General features: G+C 45.8%; 1 protein-coding gene across 2 annotated transcripts in view; it reads right to left on the reverse strand.

Annotated features, from left to right (window-relative positions):
• Window positions 1–26,166, reverse strand: part of LOC127044928 (tetraspanin-15-like) — a 210,828-nt gene that overhangs the window by 75,940 nt on the left and 108,722 nt on the right. For both annotated transcript variants that reach the window (XM_050940242.1, XM_050940241.1), the window contains exon 5: window positions 22,290–22,403. In XM_050940242.1, the coding sequence (XP_050796199.1) occupies window positions 22,290–22,403 (114 nt within the window). The remainder of the gene's footprint in view (window positions 1–22,289; window positions 22,404–26,166) is intronic.

The following is a 26,166-nucleotide window of genomic DNA, read 5'->3' on the forward strand; positions in this document are numbered from 1 at the left end:
ATTTTTAGGATGGAAATGTTTCGGGAGGGGGGGGTGGGGTTATGGCTGCCTGCATGCATGCCTAGATGTGGAATAGCCCATTGATGTGGTCTATCACGTCGCGGTAATCGGCCTCTGTAATCTCTTCAAAAGTTTCAGCCAGAGCGTGGGCAATGCGCTTGCGCAAGTTTATAGGGAGAGCCACTGTGGTCCTTGTCCCAGTCAGGCTAACGCGTCTGCGCCACTGTGCCGTGAGGGGTGGGGGGACCATTGCTGCACACAGTCAAGCTGTATAGGGACCAGGGCGGAATCCACATTGCTGTAGAAGACCCTCCCGCTCTTCCCAGGTAACCTGCAGCAGCGAGATATCTGGCAGGATAAAATCCTGTGGAAAATGTAGGGATAGTGTTCAGTGCAGGTCCCCCCCCAGCTGCTCTCTGCTTTCCCCAATGCACAGAAACCCCAGTGAGCCCTGACTCAAGCAGCTCCCCTTCCCAGGTGAGCCGTGGCAGCAACACGGCTTCCAGGAGTAACTGCTGTGGCAAATGTGAGGGTGGTGTTCAGTGCACTTTCCCCCTAGCTGCTCTCTGCTTGCCCCAATGCATAGAAACCCCAGTGAGCCCTGACTCAAGCAGCTCCCCTTCCCAGGTGAGCCGCGGCAGCAACATGGCTTCATTAATCACTCATTCCCCATTACTCACCATGTCTTCGCTGCTGTGGCCTCTCTGTGCTATGTTTGCTATGTGTAAATGATGCTACAAATAGTCTACAAACTCCTTCACTGTGATTATAAACAATGCAGGCTCTGTAATAAATGTTCCTATTTCTGTTTTTTTTAAGTGTCCTTGAATCCTCCGGCCCTATCACAGCCTGCTGAAAGACTACAGAACTTGAGGAGGAAACCAAGAAAAAGCAAAGAAGATTTGGTGAAAGCAGTTATGAATCAGTATGCCAGAGAGAATAAGAGGCTGCAGGACTGGAAAGAGAAAATGCATCAGTGGAGGGAAACACAAAGCAGGAGAAAGGAATTGGATACCAAGAAAAGCACAAAGCAGCTGATAAGCCTCCTGGCGCACCAAACGGACTGTATGCAGTCACTCGTAGCCATACAGGCAGATCACTACCATGCTAACCCCCCCCGCCATCCCAAAGCTCTCTCCCTTGTGCCCCACTGTTTGCTCAAAACCCCCTTCTCCAGCATTCCGGTTCTTACCACCACCAGCTTCCTCCAACACCTGTACGTTCACCTACCAGCCCTGAGAACTACGACCCTTACCCTATGCACTCAACCCCCATCACCATGCAGCATATTAATGCTGAAGTGCAGCAGGCATTGCACAGCACTCCAGACAGGACATATTCAAACCTCTGAATGTACAGTTCAGCACCCTACCCTGTACAGTTCAGCACCCTACCCCCCCTGACTTTTTATGTACTGCATTTTGAATAAATGATTTCTTGGCTTTTTAAACAGTTTTTATTATTGCAGAAAGTGAAACATACCGTACCCCAAGGGAAAAACAGGCACTGCAAATCATTGTAACCACTGCACTTCACTCCCGTGCAAGCAACAAACATTACTGTTGGCTTTCAGCCTCAAATTGCTCCCTTAAGGCATCCCTAATCCTTGTAGCCCTGTGCTGGGCCTCTCTAGTAGCCCTGTTCTCTGGCTGTGCAAATTCAGCCTCCAGGTGTTGAACCTGGGAGGTCCATTCCTCACTGAATGTTTCACCCTTCCCTTCACAAATATTATGGAGGGTACAGCACGCAGATATAACCGCAGGGATGCTGCTTTCCCCCCAAGTCTAGCTTCCCATAAAGACATCTCCAGCGCCTTTTTAAACGGCCAAAAGCACACTCCACAGTCATTCTGCACCGGCTCAGCCTGTAGTTGAACCGGTCCTTGCTCCTGTCAAGCTTCCCTGTATACGATTTCATGAGACATGGCACTAACGGGTAAGCGGGGTCTCCAAGGATCACAATGGGCATTTCGACGTCCCCTACTGTGATCTTGCGGTCTGGGAAAAAAGTCCCGGCCTGCAGCTTCCTGAACAGGCCACTGTTCCGAAAGATGCATGCATCATGCACCTTTCCAGGCCAGCCTGTGTTAATGTCAATGAAACGCCTACGGTGATCCACAAGTGCTTGGAGAACCACAGAAAAATACCCCTTCCGATTAATGTACTCGGATGCCAGGTGGGGTGGTGCCAGAATAGGAATATGCATCCCATCTATTGCCCCTCCACAGTTAGGGAAACCCATTTGTGCAAAGCCATCCAGAATGTCCTGCACATTCCCCAGAGTCATGGTTCTTCTTAGCAGGATGCGATTAATGGCCCTGCAAACTTGCATCAACACTATTCCAAACGGTCGACTTTCCCACTCCAAACTGCTTCGTGACCGATCGGTAACTGTCTGGAGTTGCCAGCTTCCAGATTGCAATAGCCACCCGCTTCTCCACTGACAGGGCAGCTCTCAATCTCACGTCCTTGTGCTGCAGGGTGGGAGTGAGCTCAGCACACAGTCCCATGAAAGTGGCTTTTCTCATCCAAAAGTTCTGCAGCCATTGCTCATCATCCCAGACTTGTAGGACGATGTGATCCCACCACTCAGTGCTTGTTTCCCCGAGCCCAAAGGCGGCATTCCACGGTGTTGAGCATATCCGTTACTGCCACAAGCAATTTATTGTCACTCGCGTCAGGCGAATCGATATCATCAGACTCCTCACTGTCACTTTGGAGCTGAAGGAATAGCTCAACTGCCAAATGTGATGTGCTGGCAGCATACATCAGCAAAGTCCTCAGCAGCTCGGGCTCCATTTCTAACAGAAATCACCCTGCAGACTCACAATGGCACCAAACTGCTGGGATGTGTAGCGATGCACCACGGGGCGTTGGGACAGGAAGCAGAATGACCCGCACCCTTCCGTCCCCTCCCCACAACCCACAGTGCCAAAATGGGACGAGGTGCTCTATGGGATAGCTGCCCACAATGCACCACTCCCAACAGAGCTGCAAATGTGGCCACACTGCAGCGCTAGTAGCTGTTGGTGTGGCCACACTGCAGCGCTTTCCCTACACAGCTGTACGAAGGCAGCTGTAACTCCCAGCGCTGTACAACTGTAAGTGTAGCCATACCCTAAGAGGGACAGTTAAGGCAGAATCCCCTGATAAACTCAGAGCAGGGAATAACAGTTTATTATTATTATTATTATTGGCTGATTTCTTTAGGTAGCAGAGAGGTGCCTAAAACAGAAGGTCTTTGTTTCACTTGTCAGCAGCCACATCTCTCTCAAAGATACGAACAGAGTCTCTTGTGGGTTGCTAGAACACTCTTTACACTACCATCCTAGATAGTATATTTCTGATCAAAGGGTTACCAATGCCATGGAACAGACACTCCCACCTGAACCATCATGCTCTGTAAGAGTGAACAGGAGCAAGTACACCCAACGTATCCTTCACAAAGACACCCTCATTAATCAGATTTACACTGATGTTTTCCCTCACCTCCTTGAATGTTGGGGAGACAAGCAGTAATATCATTGCAATGGCTCTGTCAAAAGCATACACATTCCAGCTAACACAGATTAACGTGCTGTACTCTTTCAGACATTGGAAGGTGGCAATGAAGCCTAATAACTTTATTAATTGAGAGACTCGGAAACAAGTCTGACAATGGAGTTAATTATGTTCTTTTGCTCTGCTGTTTGACATAGGCCTGAGACATTTTTATGAAGCTTGTTACCTGTCACAGAGAAAGGGAAAGAACAACCCCAGTGAATTTATTATAAGCCAGCTAGAAATGGAAGTGTGAGATATTGGTTCTTTGCAGAAAAGCTGGTGCATGACTAGCTGCATCTTCTGGGATGGTAAGAATTCAATCTAAGTAATTCATCAAGAGATGAATTGATTCAAGAAGGTCACGATCATCCAGTGAAAACAGTGGGCAGGTGCTAGCAGGGAGGTAGGGAATCTAACGGTTAACGCAAGAGGCCTGATTATCAAGGCTGTTTACGGGGCTTTGCCATCAATTTGTTGTGTGATGTTGGGGTGGGGGGGGCCTCTCATTTTCTCAGTTTCCCCAAGATGTACAATGGAGGATAACATTTTCCTAATTCCCTAGTATATCACAGGATTTAGAGTTTGATTTTTAAACAATGGTCTCTCTTTGTGTAGCCACATTTTTCACTTGCAAGTGATGATATGCAAACAACTGCCTAATGGCACCTGCAAATTTCTGTCCAGGTCACTCCTAACTCTAATCTGCAAGCTTTCTGCACTCAGAGCCCACAACAGCTTTAAAAGTGGGTACACAAGCGATGAGGGATTTGGGCTAATATGGTGCAGTTGCTGCATCGCACTTGCTTTCATTTCATGGAGTCTAAGGGCAGAAGGGACCATTAGATCACCTAATTTGACCTCCTATATAACACGGACAATTACATTTCACCTAGGTACCCCTGTATTGAGCCCAATAACTTGTGTTTGGCTAAAGCATCTCTTCCAGAAAGGCATCCAGTCTGGATCTGACGCCTTCAAGAGATGGAGACTCCACCACTCCTCTTAGTAGTTTGTTCCAATGGTTAAATCACTCTCACTGTTAAAAAAGTGTCTTATTTCTAAATTCAGATTTGTCTAACTTCAGCTTCCAGCCCACTGGTTCCTATTCTGTGTTTCTTTGCTAGCTTAAAGAGCCCTTTAATACCTGGTATTTTCTTCCTGTGAAGGTCCTTACACATTGTAATCAAGCCATGTCTCAATCTTCTTTTTTGATTAACTGAACAGATTGAGCTCCTAATCTGTCAAGGTAAGACATTTTCCATAGCCCTCAAATCACTTTGGTGGCTCTTTTCTCAGTATCCAGTTTTTGAACTTACTTTTAAAAATGTGGACACCAGAACTGTAGACAATATTTCAGAATCAGTGTCAGTGTCATATACAGAGGTAAAAATCACCTCTCTACTCCAACTCATGACTGCCCTGTCTACACATCCAAGGATCACATTTGCATTGCACTGGAAGCTCATATTCAGTTGACCCCAATATCCTTTTCAATCACAGCTTTCCAGGCAACAGTCCCCCAATCTGTAGCTATGACCTACATTCCTTTTTCCTAGTTGGGTAACTTTGCATTTGGCTGTATTAAATCCCATTTTATTTGAATGGGCCCGATGTATCAAGCAATCCAGATTGCTCTGTATGACTGCCCTGTCTCAATTATATACTAGACTACAAATAGTTGTCATCTGCAAGTTTTACCTGCAACGATTTTACATTGATGTCCGGATCACTGATGAAAATGTTATATTGAACTGGACCTAGTACTGATCCCTGAGGAACTCCTCTGGAAACATCTCCATTTGATGATGATTTCCCATTGATGGCTACTTTTAAAGATCTGTCCAATTTTCCTATTCCTCATCCATTTCACAGGTGCTTTATTGATAGTGTATACGGCTAACTTTTTATTCAGGATGTTATGAAGTATTAAGTCAAATGCCTTACAAAAGTATAGTACATCTACTAAGTTATTTTTCATCAACCAAACTTGTAAATCTCCTCAAAGAACGAAATCAGATTTGTTTGACAAGACTGATTTTCCATAAAACCATGTTGACTGGCATTAATTATATTCCTGCCCCTATCAGCCTCTTCATTTTTATTTCTTTTCCCTGAATAGATGTCAGGCTGACCCTTTTATAGCGATTTGCCATTTTTGAATATTACATTTCATTTACCTTGCAGGTCATTTTCTGTTCATCTCTTATGCAAGCTGTCAATATGCAGCATATTAGACTTTAAGCAAGATGGAGGTAACCAGATTGATTGCTAAAAAGAATTCAGAAGTAACTCATTAAAATGGGAAACATATTTTGTTTGAGCTACATGTCTTACTTTATGAATAACCACTAGGTAACTGCAACTTTTAATTTAAAATAAAAACCTATCAACCACAAAATGCAGCTGCTAACGTGGACACCTTCAAAACTTCAAAAACACATTTTGAGGATTGCATACTGTGTTAAACCAGGCCACTTTCTGGTTATATAAACAAATCTCTTAATGTGCTAAGATAATAGCACCACCACCTAACTCTTATATAGCACTTTTCAGCTGTAGATCTGAAAGCACTTTACAAATGGAGGTCTAGATTGTTATACCTATTTTACAGATGGAGAAATCGAGGCACAGAGGGTTGCAGTAATTTGCCAATGGCATCTTCTTTCCATTCATTCACCAGATAAAATGTACATACTCATGAATTTATTTGTTTTCAGGTAGCACGAAGGAGCCCCAGTCATGGACCAGAACCCTATTGCACTAGGTGCTGTACAAACACAACACAAAAAGACAGTCCTGGCCATGAAGTGCTTACAGTGTAACTACCTGTAATTTTTCCTTCTCCAAAAGGGGCACCTCGTGGTCCTGGATCCATGACAAATGGGCTACTCCTCTTCATTTTCAAGCATAAATTTTTGTTTTGTTTTGTTTTTTTTATTCTCTCTAGCTTCACAGCATAGTGCCAACACATGGAGCTATTCAGCCAACTGATTGCCTCTGACTCCCCAGCCAACCACCAAAGCTGAGAAAACAAACCATAAATTTTAATTAATAACCATTGCAGACCACTAGCCATCTCCTGGCAGGATATTTAATCGACGTATTTATGACACAAAAACTGGAAGTGAAGACTAATGGCAAAGATCCCAATACGAGAATCCCAGCCTGTCACCCTCACTCTCCGGGAATGCTCTCTATGGAATAAAGGAAGGGGGGAGAAGTGAGGGAGAGGAGGAGGAGAACAGACTAATCTTTGCAAAATGAAGTATGAAACTGAGAAGAAAAAAAAGCATGCGCTATTTCAGGTATTTTCCCCACATTTGAAAGTCACATATTCCAACAATGAACATTCGAGAGAATAAAAATCCCAAAATAAAACAAAACACTGTAATAACTGAGTGGCCTTTTATGGTATAAAATTGCAGAATGTGGTTCGTTATTGTAGGGAGAATGCATTGCACCTTTATCTGAGGCATCCAGCACTGGCCACTGCCAGCAACAGGATGTTAAAAAAATGTGAACGGTACAGAGTTTAAGCATAGAAGTTTCTGCTTATCAGGGAACAACACACAGATTATTGAGGGTGCAAAGTTTGGTTTAAGATCGGGTTGCATAAGGAATACATAATCTGCAATATCCCCGATTGGAGGTAAAAGCTTGGTGGGTCAAAATACAGACACTGAGATATGAGGGTATGAAGTTCATAAAGTGGCTATGTTCGGGTGTGGAGTATAATGAGTGGATATGATGAGAGGATGGATTGACCTTCATTTGGTGAGATTCAATGTTTAGGGAGTTTATGGTTCCAGTTCATATGATCCAACGGAGAAAGTCTCTTTGTCCCTTTCTCGTAGTCGAAGAACGATGTCACTCTGGCTCATGCCTCCTGGTACTGTCGGTAGCTGGTGATGTGCTCGATGTAGATGTCCCTGGACCATCGGATGGTGTCCAAGACCATGAGGCGCCGCATGAGCCGTGCGTAGTGTCGACCGAGCCTGCAGGTTCACAGCACTCACTCGGTGCAGGGGTCCCAGGCACCCAGGGCTCTGACGATCAGGGCGTCCATCTGCACCTCGTAGCCCTTCGCTCTCAGGGTTTCAGCTAAACTAAGGGTTTGCAATTAAACACTGTGGCTGGCCCATGACAGCAGACCCGGGCTCATGCTACAGAGCTGTAAAATTGCGGTGAAGGCATTGGGGCTGGAACTCTGGCTCTGGGACCCTCTCCCCTTGCAGATCCCAGAGTTCAGGCCAAACTCAAGCCCAACTATCTACACTGCAATTTTTCAACGCTGTAGCGTGATCCTGAGTCAGCTGACGTGGGCCAGCTGCAGGTGTTTAATTACAGTGTAGACAGACCTTAAATGATCCATTGGCCTGTTCTGGTGTGGTGATTCCCAAGTCTACCACACTGATGAGATGTAACCCAGATGTACTAACTTGGGACTAAAGCCAGGTCCATACTAGAAACTTTTGCCTTTAAAGTAATGTTGGATAGGGGTTGACATTTTTTTTAAATGACATTTCTATATCAGCAAATGTCTTAGGGCTTGTCTACACTTACATTTTATAGCGCTCGAACTTGCTGGCTCAGGGGGGTGAAAAATCACCCTCCTGTGTGCAGCAAGTCTGAGCACTTTAAAGCACTAGTGTAGACAAGCTCCAAGCGCTGGGAGCGTGGATTACCAGGAGCGCTAGGAGAGCTTGTGCACAACCACACTCGCACTTCAAAGTGCAGCCGTGGGAGCGTTCCCGTGGCAGCGTTCCCATGGCAGCGCTTTGAAGTTTCCAGTGTAGACAGTTATACCAGCAAGAGTGCTTTTCCATTACACCTTATTTTGTTCTGGGAACTGGTATAACCTATACTGGCAAAAACACTCTTGCTGGTACAAACTGCGTCTACACTAAAAGGTTTTGCTGTTATAGCTATACTGGCAAATCTTTACTAGTGCTGGCCACGCCAGTGTAAATACAGAAAGCAGGCATGGACTATATTGTCTTACTGACAATATTTTACTTCATCGGGAACATCAATATATAACATATATACCTTTTATCCCTGCCTTACTGAAGACTTTTAAGTCCCTTTAACTCTCTGGAAAAAAAATCTTAGTGGCCCTGATCTAGTTCATTTCCTTTTATCTCCTTGGACTCAAGCATGTTCTCTCCCAGAACATACCTGAGGCAGCTTTATCTTGTGCCCTTAAAACTTGATTTTGAGAGGTGCCACCCACAATTCCCACAGACTTAGATAGGAGCTGTGAGCATTTCAGAGACTGAGAATCAGACCATCAGTCTCCTTGACCTTGTCAGCTCTTGAGATTTTTATGCCAGATATTCCCTCTGTCACGATCAATCAGGCTGCAGCCTTCAGAGATTTTTCAAAGCCATCCAGTTCCCACTAAAATTAACAGGATCTAGATGATCAAATCCTTTGAGGTGGCCTTGAAAAATCTCAGACTAAAACTGTCAGCATCTGCTCACAGTGACAAATGTTATAGGAATCAAATATTGGTGAAGTTTTTTTTATTATTGTGTTGTTTTTCCATGCAATCTAAGAGCCATATGAAATCAAATTCCAACATTGCTAGCATTTGCTTGAACAGGCACAATTTCTCAGCAGCTCATCTTCTACCACTTTCTTTTTTAAATAGTTTAGATGAGTGAGACACTCATTGTCAAGTCCCAGTTACAGTAAGGAGCAGCGATGCCATACGCCGTCTCATCTGGAGGGGATGTGAACTAAGGAACGTTCTGATTATTCAAACTATTTCTGAAAAGTTTGGCAGGTCTCCCAGTTGAAGTTAATCTTTCCATCCTCTCAGCACTGGCTGAAATACAGTGGAAGCTGCCCACCTGCCAATAAAAGTCAGATTCTGTAGCGATGCATCAGGCTTGCTGACACTGGCTACTTCAACATTATGAGCTAGGAGTGTGATTTATTGAGTTAGCACAAGTATAAATAGCAGCAGTTTCAGGTGGGTTTGTGCTTGGCTCGGCTAAGCCATGCCCCTGCTGCTGCTACCTGTGCTACACAGCTATGCTGCTATTTATATTGGCACTAATTCCAGGAGAGGAGTGTGTTTACACGAGCAGGGGAATCACATCCCTAGCTTGTCATGCAGATGTAGCCTTAAAAAGAGCCACCAGCAAATACTGTCTTGTATTTGAAGGAGATTTACCCAAACTGGATTCTGTGCTGTGAGCGAAAGGCTTCCATTTCAGTTAAGCTCAGACTAGGATGGGCAAATTCCAACTCCCACTGTCGACTGTGCGAGAAGCTGCCAGGGTAAATTTATTATCTGGCTCACTGATTTTGTCAGTTTTTTTTTTTAAACGTTCTGTTTTGTGAATTTCATGCGTGAGAGATGCTGGGGACTGGAGTGCTCCGTGCGGCTTTAGAATTGCTGAAGCCTTCTTAGCAGAATGGATGTCAACCCACCACGGTGCCTCAATCACTCTCTGCAGGAATGTCCTCTCCATGGCTCACATGTCATGTGAGAATGCCAACAAGGGGACATCCTCATCAAACTCTGGTGTATTTTATAATGTGAGCAACTGTCTATTAAAATCAGAATTGAGATCTCCCCGTACAGCTCATCTCTTGCAGACCAAGCAGATAAGCATAGCCTGGCTTGGATTCTGACCAATAAGCTAGAAATGAAAAGTTCTGTATAGAGTTGGTTGAGAAAAAGCTAATTTTTTTTTCCAGGGTAATTCAGAAAAATTTTAGTGTTTGTCAGATTTTCTGTTAAAATGTTTGGTTTTCAAAAACCATTTTCAGTAAAAATCCTTGGATTTGGGGGAACATTTTTTCCATTTCACAGATGAAACCAAAACCAGAATATTTTTGTTTGATGAAAACCATTTTCATAAAATCAAAGTTATTTGACAAAGCAAGTTCTAACTGTAGTTCTACACGCTAGGCTACTCTGGAGCGTCTAATCCCAAAATGCAATGTAGTATGTTGAACCTAGACTAATCTTACCTAAGAGGAGAGAACCCCTCACTCACTCTCTGCTTACTGAGAGCACTAATAGCCTAACGTCAAACCCCCTTTGCTTGCAGGGAATTGGCAATAGGAGGGGGAAAGTAGTTTGTGTATTACACAGTTTAACCTTGACATGTTCTAGCCTAGCCCATCAATGGAAGCTGAAGAATCTATTAGCTAGGAAAGCCCATACAGTGTAAAAATTTAAACAAAAATGATTAAGACTGTCTTGTGATTCTGGGTACCCAGCTTGGTAGTTGATCTGATTTTCAGAAGTGCTGACCACGCATAACTCCAAAATTAAAGTTTGTGGGAGCTGCTGGGGTTCTGAAAGGCCAGGCTCAGTGTGTCTAGTTGAGCATCTAAAACAGGGATCTCAAACTCAAACCACCATGAGGGCCACACAAGGACTAGTACATTGGCTCGAGGGCCACATCACTGACACCTTTTCATATAGGTACAAAAGCCTCTCCCGCCAGCCCTCCTCACTCCACTCATACCATGAGGCCCCACCCTGCCCCTTCCAACCCCTTCCCCAAATCCCCACCCCTGCCCTGCCTCTTCTTCACCGCCTCCCCATAGTGTGCGGCTCCCTGCTCCTCTCCCCTCCCTCCTGGAAAGTGCTAAGCACTGCCAAGCAGCTGCTGGCAGCGGAAAGTGCCTGGAGATAGGCAGAGGAGTGGGGATGCGGCACTCTGGGGGCAGGGGGGGATGGGTGAGGGGAGTTTGGTGGCCACAGGAAATAACTCTGGGGGGGAGGGCATGGGGATCTTGGCGGGCTGTAGCAAATAACTCCGCAAACTGCATGTTTGAGACCCCTGATCTAAAATTAGTGGCTGCTTTTGAAAACATTTCCTTTCTCCATCTGCTGACCCAGTCAGGGCAGCAGGAGTCTTAGACAAGACCATAAACAAGTAAGGAAAAAAGCTGTTAATATAAGCACTGTGGCAAAAACTTTTCAGAGCCACTATAGCTTCAGAGAACATCTACATGGTGTGCCCAGCAGGTGGCGGAAGAAAGATTCCGAGAAGCAGAGAAAAGGCAATGTCTATGAATTAATAAGGGTACAAAGTCTCCTGGGTAAAGGAACATGCACAGTAGGAGCAGCCATTAAACCTTTCCAACTATTCAGCCATGCCTGTAGTGTGTTATGGGGCAGTTTTCAGAAATAGTCAGCATTCCTCAACCCAAAAAAATGAGAGTTTACTGCTCATGAGAAGAATAACTCAAGTTTGAGCTAGAGACTGATACTGTCAAATCATCCTGAACACAGCTGTGCCAATGTACCACAATTCTTATCTTCAGCCTTAGCTGCTATTGCAGTCCTAGGTCTCCAAACACAGCGGTACTAATTCAACACAATTCTAATCCCCAGCACCGTCTGCTATTGCAGTCTCATTCTCCACCCACAGCTCCGCCAATACATCTCAATCCTGACCTGCTTCGTTCCCTTACTATCCCAGTCCTGCTATTTTCCCAAGTCCCTAGGTCAGCTAATTCATGTCTGTTCCAACCTACGTAACCCCCTGCTATCCCAGTCCACAGGCTAGCTGTTTGAATACAGACCTAGGATCTGGGTTGGGCTTGTATAACCTAAGCTGCTAATTCAAGGAAGCTAGATCAAAGCTAGCTCAGGTATGTCCACACATGCAGTCAGGTCTCTGATTGCAGTGTAGCTGTACCCTTAGACTCTATTGAAAATCCCACCCTACACAGCCTGCCCAACATCATACAGCAATGGCCCGATTTTCAGAGGTGCCGAGTGCCTACAGCTCCCAGCGGAGTCAATGGGAATCAGCTGCTCAGAGCATTGGAAAGCAAAGCCCTACGTGAAAATAATCCAGATCACATGAGTCCCTCTAGTCCTTCCTCCCTTCATGCTCCCTCTCAGAGGAGCCTGTTATAACTAACCTGCATGGCAGTACTGGCCTCATTACTGGCCCAGCTATAGTATATTTTTACCTCTAGCTGCAGCTTGGCACAGTTCCTGGTACTCTGTTACAAAGCACATATTAGAATGGTAAGCACCAAGAAGACCCCTGTATTAAATATGATTGACACTCAAGCAACTTCATAGAACTTAGCTTATTCTCAGTGAAAAAGGAGCTTCATTAATGGGAGCCATACCTTCAATTTACAATTCCTTAATGTATAATGTAGCAATTTACAGTGGACTTGGGTATAATTATTGTATTACAATGCATTTAAACAGAACTACATACATATTCCCTTCCCTTCTTAACTGCTTTTACCATTTACATGGGGGTTTGTAGTTAACCATTTGGATGTGATTATATAGTTATGTGACTATTATTCATCTATTCTTGCAGTTAATTTATTGTGACAAAGTTCCTCCTCTACCTTGGTGTGTCCTGCGCTCATTGGCAGATTTCCTCACCTCAGTGATCTTCCCCACAGTCTGGAACACCTCCTCCTGTGTCTGATCAGGAGTTAGGAGGTTTGGGGGGAACCTGGGCTAGCCCTCTACTCCGGGTTCCAGCCCAGGGCCCTGTGGATTGCAGCTGTCTATAGTGCCTCCTGTAACCCCCTGGGCTACTTCCCCATGGCCTCCTCCAAACACCTTCTTTATCCTCACCACAGGATCTTCCTCCTGATGTCTGATAACGCTTGTACTCCTTAGTCCTTTAGCAGCACACCCTCTTACTCTCAGCTCCTTGTGCCTCTTGCTCCCAGCTCCTCACATGCACTTCCTCTCCTCTGGCTCCTCTCTGCCTGACTGGAGTGAGCTCCTTTTTAAACCCAGGTGCCCTGATTAGCCTGCCTTGATTGGCTGCAGGTGTTCTAATTAGCCTGTCTGCCTTAATTGGTTCTAGCAGGTTCCTGATTACTCTAGTGCAGCCCCTGCTCTGGTCACTCAGGGAACAGAAAACTACTCATCCAGTGACCAGGATATTTGCCCTCTGCCAGACTCCTGTACCCCACTGGTTTGGGTCTGTCACATATCCCTCCTCCCTGCTCAACACCAAGGGGTTAGGCAGCATGGGATGTCAGACAGTGCACATGTGACAAGCTATCAGGATTGCCGTGACGGTTCCTTGCTCTATGTTGCACATGGAACTGGAAAGGTTGGAGGGATAAGAACCACCTGGTCACCCTTGTGTTCTTCTCCTTGTTCCGCTGCATCCGCTGAAGAGGGGCATGGTCGGTCATGAGGACAAATCTGCGCCCGAGCAAGTAGTAGCGCAATGCTTCCATGGCCCATTTTATGGCAAGGCACTCTCTCTCCACCACTGCATATTTTTGTTCCCTCGGAAAGAGTTTCCTACTGAGATACAGAATTGGGTGTTCCTCTTCCCCGACTATCTGTGATAGAACAGCCCCCAACCCTACTTACGATGCATCTGTCTGCAGGATAAATTCCTTGCTGAAATCAGGGGCTATCAGTACAGGGTTACTGCAGAGGGCAGTCCTTAGTCTGTGAATGCTTCTTCTGCTGCGTCAGACCATCTGACCAGATCAGGTCCACGGGCTTTTACTAGGTCTTTCAGGGGGCTTGCCCTTGTGGCAAAGTGGGGGATATATCGTCGGTAATACCCCACTACACCTAGGAATGCCCGGACTTGTTTCTTGCGACATGTCGGGGCCAATTTTGGATGGCCTCCAACTTGTTCACTTGGGGTTTTACCAGACCTTTTCCCACAATGTAGGCAAGATATTTGGCCTCCGTAAATCCTACGGCGCACTTGACAGGGTTTGCTCTAAGTCCAGCTCGCCTGAAGGTATCAAGGACTGCCTCTGCCTTCTCTAGGTGAGTTTCCCAGTCTGGGGTATGAATGACCACATCATCCAAGTAGGCAGCAGCATAACTGTTATGCGGGCGTGATAGCTTGTCCATGAGGCGCTGAAAAGTAGCTGGGTCCCCATGTAGTCCAAAAGGGAGGACAGTATATTGGAAAAGACCCTCTGGTGTAGAGAGCACAGTCTTTTCCTTTGCATCTTCTGCAAGGGGAATCTGCCAGTACCCGTTTGTCAAGTCTAGAGTAGTCAAGTACCGGGCATTACCCAGACGGTCCGCTAGCTCATCTATGTGATGTATGGGGTACACGTCAAACTGAGATACTTCATTTAGTCGCCGGAAGTCGTTGCAAAACCTTGTGGTGCCATCAGGTTTGGGCACCAGCACGACTGGGCTGGACCACTGACTGTGGGATTCTTCGATGATCCCCAACTCCAGCATCTTTTTTTTTTTTTTTACTTCTGCTTTTATTTCCTCCCTTTTGGCCGCTGGCACCCGATAGGGCCTCATTGTTATTCGGGCCACAGGGTTCATGATGATGTGGTGATATGTCTTGGTTGTTCGACTTGGTTTTGTCGAGAACACATCTTGGTTCCGGAAGATCATCTCTTCTGGTCTGGTGTTAAATTGAGACACACTCTCACCTGTTTGGAAGGCGTGTTTTCCTGGGTTAGGTCTTCTTGGATAGTTATGCATGCCTCTTGTGCATGCCAGGGTTTCAGAAGGTTGATGTGATAAATCAGTTCTTGTTTTCGGCATCCTGGCTGCCGTACCTTGTAGGTTACTTCCCCCATGGGTTCAACCACCCCATAGGGTCCCTGCCATTGGGCCAGAAGCTTGTTTTCTGCCGTGGGTACCAACACCATCACCCGATCCCCTGGTTGGAACTGTCGGACTTTTGCCTGGTGATTGTAACAGGTTCTCTGGGTCTCCTGGGCCTTTTCCAAATGTTCCCGTACAATAGGGATGACACAGGCTATCCGGTCTCGCATCTGTTTTACTTGTTCTATTATATTTCTCCCCTCATTGGGTTCCTCTTCCCAGATCTCTTTGGCGATGTCTAGTATGCCACGGGGGTGATGCCCGTATAATAACTCAAAGGGGGAAAACCCAACTGAGGCCTGAGGTACCTCCCGGATAGCGAACATAAGGTAGGGCAGTAGGGTGCCCCAATTCTTCCCGTCCCGACTTACAACCTTCCGTATCATAGCCTTGAGGGTTCGGTTAAACCCTTTCTACCAACCCATCAGTCTGCGGATGGTAAACTGAAGTTCTCAGGGTATGTATATGGAGCAGCGTACAGAGGTCCTTCATTAGCTTTGACATAAATGGGATTCCTTGGTCTGTTAATATCTCCTTTGGTAGCCCCACTCGGGCAAAGATCCCCACCAGCTCTTTGGCTATCGTTTTAGAGGCTGTGTTCCGCAGGGGGACAGCTTCTGAGTAGCGAGTAGCATAGTCTAAAACAACTAGTATATATTGGTGGCCTCGAGCCGTCTTCTCCAGGGGTCCCACTAGATCCATGGCTATTCGCTCAAAAGGGACCTCTATGATCGGAAGGGATACTAAAGGTGCCCTCAGGTGGGTATGGGGACTGTGCAGCTGACATTCCGGGCAGGACGCACAGTACCTTCGCACTTCATGTACTCCAGGCCAGAAGAACCGTTGTAGGACTCGTGCCAGGGTCTACTCTACTCGCAAGTGCCCCCCAAAAAGATGACTATGAGCAAGAATTAATACAGCGTTCTGGTGTTTTTGAGGTACTAAGATCTGCTGTACCTTCTGCCCTTGTACTAGTGCAACCAGATATAAGAGATTCTTCTTCATTATGAAGTAGGGTCCTGGTTCCTGGGTTCTCCCTTCCACAGGGACCCCATCTATTTCAGTCACCTCCTTCCTAATGTTGTCATATCTTGGGTCTTTGGCCTGGTCCTGTCCAAAATTTCCTCTCCCAGGGCTAATCTGCCCAAGATCTAGGGGCCCAGTCTCTGTTGCCTCTACTGGTTCAGAAGCATTAGGGTGGGGGTCAGACTCAAGTGCTTCTCCCTCTTGAGTGGCCTTCTTTTCAGCTGCTCGGGTCTGTCTACCTATGAGAGCGACCCTCTGGCTTTGGGCCAGTATTCGGGTTCCCAAAGCCTTAGCTGCCCTCCTTTCCCTTTTCGACTTTCTACCCTGTCTGGGAATGGAAAATAAATCTGGGGATATTTCAGAGAAGACTAGGGAGTGACAGTCTACTGTGGATGGCTCACTAACTTCAGGGGTCCCCTCTTTCTCCAATCCTCCTTCTGGGAGTAAGTCTCCAAACCCTGGGAAGTCCCTCCCTATGAGCACCGGGTATGGGAGTTTAGGGACTACATCTGCTGCTACCTCAGTAGTGTTCCCCTGAATCTCATTTTTTACTGGGGTAATAACCAACTGTCCCATGGACGCATGTTATCCCCGTACGCTTAGCCCGCAGCAGCTGACTACACTTCACAAGCTTCCCCGAGACAAGCATGATAGCACTCCCTGAATCAACCAGTGCTGTGGTCTCTACCCCATTTAGCTTTACTGGTCTGGTGTACATATGTGGGGTTAGTGAGATCCTCCACAAGGTGGATTAGGGAGCATGGGTCTGCCCAGTTCCCCAGGTTATACAGCATAGGCTCCTCAGCATTGGGACACTGTGCAGCTATATGTCCCCACTACCCACAGGCATAACATCTGTATGGAGCCCTAGGCATTCCCCAGTCTCTTGGTTTGGGCAATCTAACATCATGATCCTCTTCTCCCTCTGTGCTCCAACTCTTTGAGGCCTCTGGTGGGCCTTCAGCCCCTCTCTTTCCACCTGAGCCCTCCTGGTGGCCCAATCATCCGAGTTCTAGGGCTTGGTGCTGATAGTTTAACCCGGGGTGCCTCTTCCTTAACTGGTCGGGTCAGCTCCCTCGCCATCCTTCGCCTCTCTACCAGTGCAACAACCTCATCATAGGTAGATGGGTTCGTTCTGGCTTACCCAAGCACAAAGGTCTGGCCGTAGTCCCCTCATGTATCAGTCAATGACCAGAACCTCTAGTATCTCTTCCGGACTCCGTTAGCAACCACTTTTGTGCGAGATGGATGAGGTCATACAATTGGGACCACGGGTTTTGTTTTCTTGGTACCACCACTTGTGATACTGTTGGGCCCGCACTGTGGTCGTTACCCCAGATCTGGCCAGGATCTCTGCTTTCAGCTGGGGGTAAGTCTGCTGCAGCCTCTTCAGGCAGATCATAGTAAGCCTTCTGGGCCTCTCCACACAGGAATGGGGCAAGGATGCCAGACCAGTGATCTTGAGGCCAGGCCTCCCGTAGGGCTGTCCTCTCAAAGGCCAGAAGGTATGTCTCTACATCATCCTCCTGCGTCATTTTCTGCAGCCAATGGCTGGCCTGTATGATCTGCGTCCCATCATGGCCACTGTTCAGCTCTGTAAGGGTCTTTACCTGGTTTACTAGTTCCCGCAACATAGCCCGGTCTTGAGAAGCCTGGTCCATCAGCAGGCGATTAGTCTCTTGCTGCAGCTGCACTGCCTCCTGTTGGGCAGCTGCCTGGACCCGGGTAGCCTCCTGCTGGGCCGCTGTAGCTTGTATCAATGCCTGTACTAAGTCATCCATTGTGGTGGAAAAAAATAAACCCTCTACTTTTTTTTTTTTTAAAATCACCCTCCTTCTGCCACGCTGTGCACACCAGATCCAACCCCTAACACCAGTTGTGACAAAGTTCCTCCTCTACCTTGGTGGGTCCTGCGCTTATTGGCAGATTTGCTCACCTCAGTGATCTTCCCCATAGTCTGGGTCACCTCCTCCTGTGTCTGATCAGGAGTTGGGAGGTTTGGGGGGAACCCGGGTCAGCCCTCTACTCCGGGTTCCAGCCCAGGGCCCTGTGGATTGCAGCTGTCTATAGTGCCTCCTGTAACAGCTGCATGACAGCTACAACTCCCTGGGCTACTTCCCCATGGCCTCCTCCAAACACCTTCTTTATCCTCACCACAGGACCTTCCTCCTGGTGTCTGATAACGCTTGTACTCCTTAGTCCTCCAGCAGCACACCCTCTTACTCTCTGCTCCTTGTGCCTCTTGCTCCCAGCTCCTCACATGCACTTCCTCTCCTCTGGCTCCTCTCTGCTTGACTGGAGTGAGCTCCTTTTTAAACCCAGGTGCCCTGATTAGCCTGCCTTGATTAGCTGCAGGTGATCTAATCAGCCTGTCTGCCTTAATTGGTTCTAGCAGGTTCCTGACTACTCTAGTGCAGCCCCTGCTCTGGTCACTCAGGGAACAGAAAACTACTCATCCAATGACCAGTATATTTGCCCTCTACCAGACTCCTGTACCCCACTGATTTGGGTCTGTCACATTATGTATAATCAAAGTGTGGTTAATAGTTAAGTAAGGTAAGGCTGCAATACAAGGCTTTCATAGGTTCAGAAGAATCATTCCTATGTTAAGTACATTCTGGTCTCTAATCAACAGAAACTGCACGGATTTTTTAAGTAAGGCTAATGATTTTAGTGGGTGCCCCTCTCAGGGTCTCTGGCAAAGGCCATCGCCCCAGTGGACTTCTATAGATTTTGTCACTAGCTTGGACCTGTCTTCCTGTCCTTTTACTACATAAGAAGTGCAAAAGGAACTTTCTTATATCTCATACCAAACAGATCAAACATGCACACGCTACTTACCACAATGAAGAGTGCATCAGAAAAGTTAAAGGGCTAGGGGCATAACATCAAAAATATACTCAACCCTCTCAACATTAGGGGGAATCAGCCAGCTAACTCCCCAGTGATGTTGGAAACCTATCTTAGAGGTCTAGAAGTGGCCCAATGGGGCTAACTCAGTCCTCCCCCAAGCATTGAGCCTGCCAGGATGGTCTTGAGTTGTTATAGTATCCAGGGTACTTCATCCTTTGTTTTTTGCTGGTTCTTCAGTTAAGTCTGAAGATTTGAGCATACAGATTTTCAGTGGAGCAGCCCTGCAGGGCTGCATCTGAGGTGCCACATGTCATGGATTTTCAAGGGATTGTCCTAATTTTATCAGATCCTACAAGCCAACTTTGTAAGCTGCTGACTAGTCCCCCAAGGAGACAATAGATGCTCATGAAAGACAACGAGCTGCAACAGGACAGTGCCCTGACTGTCAAGAGGTCACTAACAGGTGCGGTCAGAGAGACCCCCTTGGGACTGTCACCTGATGTGCTGAAATTACCTCTGAGCCCATTTTCCCTGCCAGCCTGGGACTTCCAGAACCCTGTCCTGTCGAGCCAGACATGATAGCCTGCTGCAACACAGACACAGGGTCTGAACCACGCCCCCAAAGCTGCAGGCTTTAACTGAAAACCACTCAGCAGGTTACCTAACACCCAGAAACCCAGTTCCCAATGGGATCCAAAACCCCAAATAAATCCGTTTTACTCTGTATAAAGCTATACAGGATAAACTCCATAAATTGCCCGCTCTCTATACTACTGATTGAGAGATAGGCACAGCTGTTTGTTCCCCCAGGTATTAATCACTTACTCTGGGTTTGTTAATAAACACAGCTGATTTTATTAAGTATAAAAAGTAGGATTTAAGTGGTTTCAAGTAATAACAGACAGAACAAAAGTAAGTTACCAAGCAAAACAAAACAAAAACATGCACATCTAAACCTAATACATCAAGAAACTGTAAAGGGAATCTTTCACACTCAGAGATGTTTCAATAGGCTTCTTTCACAGACTAGATTCCTTTCTAGTCTGGGCCCAATCCTTTCCCCGCTACAGTCCTTGTTAGTTCCAGTAGACATTTTAGGTGGAAAACGGGTTTACCCCCTTTTATAGCTTTGGCACAAGGCAAGAATCTTTTGCCTCTCTGGGTCCCCACCCCTCCTTCTAAATGGACAAGTACCAGCTTTAAGATGGATTCCAGTATGATGTGACATGGGCACATGTCCTGTGAAACCTCATTCTTCATTACCCAGGGGCTGGTCCACGCATACACAAGAAGGCTTGCAGGTAAATAAACCATTCACAACCAATTGTCCTAGTCAGTGGGAGCCATCTAGATTCTAAACTACCATTAATGGCCCACGCTTTGCATAATTACAATAGAACCTCAGAGTTACACTTCACATTCCTAGCTTCAGATACAAGAATGATACATTCACAGAAACAGGATGAATGTATTCAGTAGGTTGTAACCTTTGTAATGATACATCATATTCACACTCATAAGCATATTTCCATAAAACATATGGAGTGCAACGTCAGTCACTTTGAAAAAAGTTGATGCAGTGTCATGACAAGTAGGGTCCTCCAAATGGGCAACCCTCTGAAATGCAGATGTGATACTGCAGGGGAGGGAGCAGAGTCTAGTGGTTAGAGGGGTGCCCAGCAGATAGAATTGTGATCAAAGCCTGGTCTACATGAGGTGACAAATAGAGCTGGTCTGAATGTCAAAATATGCTGTTATGCTGAAACTTTAGTTTGGATTGGTTTTAAGAGAGATTCTATAGCCTGGTGATATAGATACTGGCCCAGCAAGTGGGAAATTTAGGTTCAAAACCCTGCTCTGCCTGGTTTAGAGTGATGTGGGATGCAGGACCGGTGCTAGGGTTTCTCACACCCTAGGCGCACGGCCATTTCGCCGCCCTCCCGTGCTGATCCCACGGCTCCGGTGGAGCTGCCGCAGTCATGCCTGCGGAGGGTCCTTTGGTCCGTGGCTCCGGTGGAGCTGCCGCAGTCGTGCCTGCAGGAGGTCCACCGGAGCCAGGCGAGCAGCCGACCCTCCGCAGGCATGACTGCGGCAGCTCCACCGGAGCCGCGGACCAAAGGACCCTCCGAAGGCATGCCTGTGGCAGGTCAACTGGAGCCGCCTGCTGCCTCCCCTGGGAAAATGCCACTCCTCCCCGAATAATCCTGGCACCCTAGGTGATTGCCTAGGCTGCCTAAATGATAGCGCCGGCCCTGGAGGGATGAAAAACTGCTCTGAATTAAGGCCAGTACCCTATACCCCCAGGCTATCAAGAGTGACTACATTTATCTGACAAAGTAGGTATTCATCCACAAAAGTTCATGCTCCAATACGTCTGTTAGTCTATAAGGTGCCACAGAACTCTGTCGCTTTTTACAGATCCAGACTAACACGGCTACCCCTCTGATGCTAACCAGGGCCGGCTTTAGGAAGTGCGGGGCCCAATTCAAACAGTTTCAACGGGGCCCTGACAGGGATGACTTAAAAAAAAAAACATGTAAAAAAAAAACCAAAAAAACACATGGGGCTTGTATTCACCGGGTGGTGCTCTGAGTCTTTGGCGGCACTTTGGCGCTGGGTCCTTCACTCGCTCCAGTTCTTCAGCAGCACTGAAGGACTCGCTGCTGAAGTGTCGCCGAAAACCCAGAGTAAGTGAAGGACCCGCTGCTGAAGTACCGTTGAAGACCCGGAGAGAGTGAAGGACTGGCTGCTGAAGACCCAAAGCGCCACCAGGTGAGTAAAAATTAAAAAGGCGCCTCTAGCCACGGAAGGGATTCTCACTGGGCGCGGGGCCCTCTTAGGCGTGGGGCCCAATTCAGGGGAATTGGTGGAATAGGTCTAAAGCCGGCCCTGTACTTAACACATGCAAATGTTTCACAAAACTCTTTTGAAAGGTTTTGTTTTCATTCCAAAGCGGAATGAAAAAAATCTGTAACCTCAAAAGTTGCTATGAAATTGAGTTGTCCTCTGGTCTGTTCAAGTGATAAATGCAAGACAGTCTATAAAAAGGCTAACGGTAGAGAGTGAGAAAAATAGACACAAGTAGGCAAGGGAGAAAAGAAAAGATCTGTTATGTGAGAAGAGACATGAGAAGGCCATTTAAGAAGGCAGCACAAGCAGAGAAGAAAGCTCTCAGACCAGGAGCCACATTGTGAGAAGTGACAGAGGAGACATACGCTAGAAGGCCCTAGAGAGTTGTTATAGGACTGTTTTAATTAACACTTTTCAATTTCTTCTCTTAACTGCTCAATCTCCCTTACCTTCTTGATACAGCAAGTGTATGGAACCCCGCAAGCCAGAGGACCACTGCCGTTGCATGAATGGTACTGATTGACATCCCAGTCTTTATATTCATCACCTCCACAACAAGAGAACTGTGCAAAGAAATTAAAAAATGCATCATAACCAAGTGATAAATAACAGCATGTTTGCAGTACGATAAATATTTGCAGCATTTAATTGAAACTAACAACAAGGGGATTCCTTATTCATGCTACCGGACAGGGGCCGACTCGGAGGTTCTCTCTGACTCTGTACCACTCAGACTAACACAGCCTCATCTAATGTCATCATACAGGAGTTTTCCCTAAGTTACGGCTTGAACTCAGTTATTCTGGACCTACACTACAGGAGCCAGGTAGAATATTTTTGGCATGGTCAGTAAGAATTACAGAGGAAGGACAGGAGATGGCCTGAAACTAAGTGAATTTAGCAAAGTGCAGCATTTCCTTTTCCAAACTAAAGCAGCTTTCCAGATGACTGTCCATCAGGATTGTGAGGTTAGGAACAGGCTCAAGCTAGCAAGGCAGCCTTGACATGCCCAAAGCACTGAAGCAGGATAATACGAAAGCTCAAGTAATTTTTTAATACTGAATATTTTCAACCCATCTGTACATGTGCCCTCTAAGCCCATCACTCCTCTGGGCACGGTTAGGATTTCAAGAGCTAGTCTGTGGAACAGACATTACAAGAGCTCAAATTATTTCTTGCTCAATGGAGCAACAGACACAACTCAACAGAAGGAGGAGTCAGTTTGCTATGAACAATGAGAGTTCCACAATGTCCTTTCGGCAGCTTGTTGTTGAAGGCACAAAGACTTCAATGTAATATTCACTTGCGGATTTTCCTACAGATATTTGGATGCTACAAGTGTATGCATTTATGTAAAACTACTAGGCATTAGTGGTCTAAAAGACCCCATCTCTGTTCATTTAAAACAGGACAAATGATTGGAGAACATGCAGGAACAATCCTGCCAATGACCAAAAGGGACAGATGATTTAATTCTATAGGTCTTTTTAAACTCTAAGGTAAGACTTTCGCTCTCCCTTTCTTTATAACAGTATCATATGGGGCTTTTTAGTGTATTAGACTGTTACCCTTTAGCCCAGGTGATTAGCCAATATTTGGGGTCTTTTGGATTGTTTCCATTAAGAGAAGAAATTGATGAAAGAGTCAGGTATTTATTGCAATCCTATTTATTTACAAAGAACATACACAAATTCCTATCTCTCTGAACAGAGTAGGGGTCAGTTTCCACACTTCCAAGCCTCTTTCCAACCAATACTCTGCCTGAAAAGCTCTCTTTCAGGGCCATGTTAACCATTGTTTCTCTTGTTATTTCCTGGCTCTCTATTTATTTTCCAGCTCTCTATTTATTTTCCTGCTTCCGGCTGCTTCTGACAGACAATTACAGCTCCACCAAATAATATCCAGCCCCTATATTTGAATTCAGTCTCCAAAGGAAAACTCTTCAGTTCACATGGCTCAGCTCCAATTCCAACCTTGTGCCATAGCTAGTCTGTGAATTGAGTGGCGGCTTCTGTTTCAGCCATCACTAAACAGAGGAGAATTTAGCTGCTCACGCATTGTGCCTGAACGAAGGCTACTATCACGCCAACCAGCTTGAAGTTTGTCAAGGCTGAATCCCCACTCTGTCACTCCTAGTGCAGAAGGTGGGGGCCCGCAAGGATTCTAAAAATTAATACTTTCCACTCCAGGCTTGCATTAAACTCCCAAGGTTACAGCTTTTCTCTGACCTTGGCTTGGTAAATACTGCCACTGCCCAAATGCAACCCTCCACCCCAAAAAACCCTTTGAACCCAGGAAGGAGCACTTGGGAATTCCTCCCTATGGGGTACCATCAAGCCCTTTCACCTCTCCCCACCCCCACTTCTGGGGAAGAGCTGAGAAAGAAAACAAAGGAAATTAGCTGTGGCTACCAGCTAATCAAACATCATCCACAAACTTCTTAGGACACCAAAAATCCAATCCTGTTCTTAAAAAAAGAAATTTTATTAAAAACAAAAAGGGAAAAAATACATCTGGAACTCAGGCTTTTTGCTAAAACATCTTTCTTGGGGGTTCAGCTCAAAGGTTACAAGCAAACAAAAGCATCTGGGGTTAGCACAGAGGAGATCCACAAGCCTTAAAAAATAAACCTGATCACTTCTAGCTAAACATTTTGATTTACTTACACATTTGGAGTTTAGATAAGTAGTTCTAGGCATGATCTGATAATTTATTATCATACCTGGCTTAAAGCTGCTTATAGCATGGCTGCTCTCTCCCTCCAGCCCAGAGAACAGACAGACAAAGGGAAAGTTTCTTTCCCCCATTTTAAAAAGTTCTAGCCATCCCATTGGCTCTTTTGGTCAGGTGCCCACTTTTTTTTCCCTTCACCTGGGGATTTTTTAACCCTTTACAGGTAAAGCAAGTAAAGAACAGCTATCAAGAGGGATTTTACAGCTAACTGGCTGTCCATCAAAGAGTTATCCTCCACACACACACTTTATTTATCACAAAGTTGGTTTATGATTTCCCATAAACCAAAGATATACTCCCCTGGCAGCCACCCACCTCCAGCATTAACAACACTAAATGTTTTCCTGCACGCTACACCTGAGTTCTAAATACATTGATTTTCACAAGCAATGACTTTTGACTTTTCATTCTATTTGGCTCCCAAGGACAGTGTTATTTTCATATTGTAGCTTTTCAGAGATTTGTAACAGAAAAAATGTGCTGGAGTGAGTTTTAATTGACACTCATCTTGCAGATGAAAATGCAAAAAAGCTGCAGAAGGGAAATGTTTTTCAATAAATTACCGTAAGTTTTACAATAACTTTTCTCCTCTCCTCCCACTCTAGGGCCTGAGAATGAGATTGCATGGGCTAGTTAAGTGAAACGTAATTCATGATGATTGTCAGATTTATTGGGCTTAAATTAATCTTTTTTTAGTTAATTTAGTCTAGAAAGAAATTATTTTCACAACACTTGTAAGTGAATTTAGTGCTGGTTAAAGGGGCCAATTTGACAGCCTGAGAGACTAAAACCCTGTCTGTATTCACAGGATAGATATAGCATAGGAGGTAGCACACCAAACTTCATCACTCTTTCCTCCATCAGTATGTCTGGCCTCTGAATTACAGGGACCACCCTCTAGGATCAAGAGGACAGGTCAGTCTCCATGACCCAGTCAAAACCTGCAAAGACAAATAATAATAATTGGGACCAGTTTTGGAAGTGGTTTTAGTGATGTGGTCACCCATCCCCCCAGGTCCCACTGGCAATTAAGCTCAAATGAAGTTGAACAAGTCAAAGATGATGACTGAAAATGGTGCAGAATTGAGACTCATGGTGCTACTTGTCCTGATAATTGGCCTCTGGCTAACCTGGCCCCTCAGAAGTGGGGCAGACAGCTGGAAATTGGCATGCTGGAGAACAGTACAGTAGCTTTGTTTGAGGCAAGCCTATAATCCAAATCATAAACCAACTGTGCACCTTTGGAGACATTTACATTGAACCAATGCTTCTCTAATGAGTATCTCTGTTTTCTCTCTCCAACTCTAACTGATTTTTCATATTTTCTGTGAACATGACAAACAGCAGCTGCAGACTGGGTTGTTATTTGTTTTTCATTTCCACGTATGAACAGATCTATTTCAGCCCAGGAAAAATCAGGCTCATTCATCTTTCATTCAGGCTGATTTAATTAGAAGCAACTAGGATACGTCCTTTATTTCTTTCCCTTATGAGCACAGGCAAGAGTTTTCATTTCATTGTCTTTAATGAATGTATTTCTCAGTTTTCTCCAACACGTAAGCTAGCTGATCCCATTCCACAAAATGCCAATCA

Source organism: Gopherus flavomarginatus, chromosome 2 (genome assembly GCF_025201925.1).
Source record: "Gopherus flavomarginatus isolate rGopFla2 chromosome 2, rGopFla2.mat.asm, whole genome shotgun sequence".
Lineage (NCBI taxonomy): Eukaryota > Metazoa > Chordata > Testudines > Testudinidae > Gopherus > Gopherus flavomarginatus.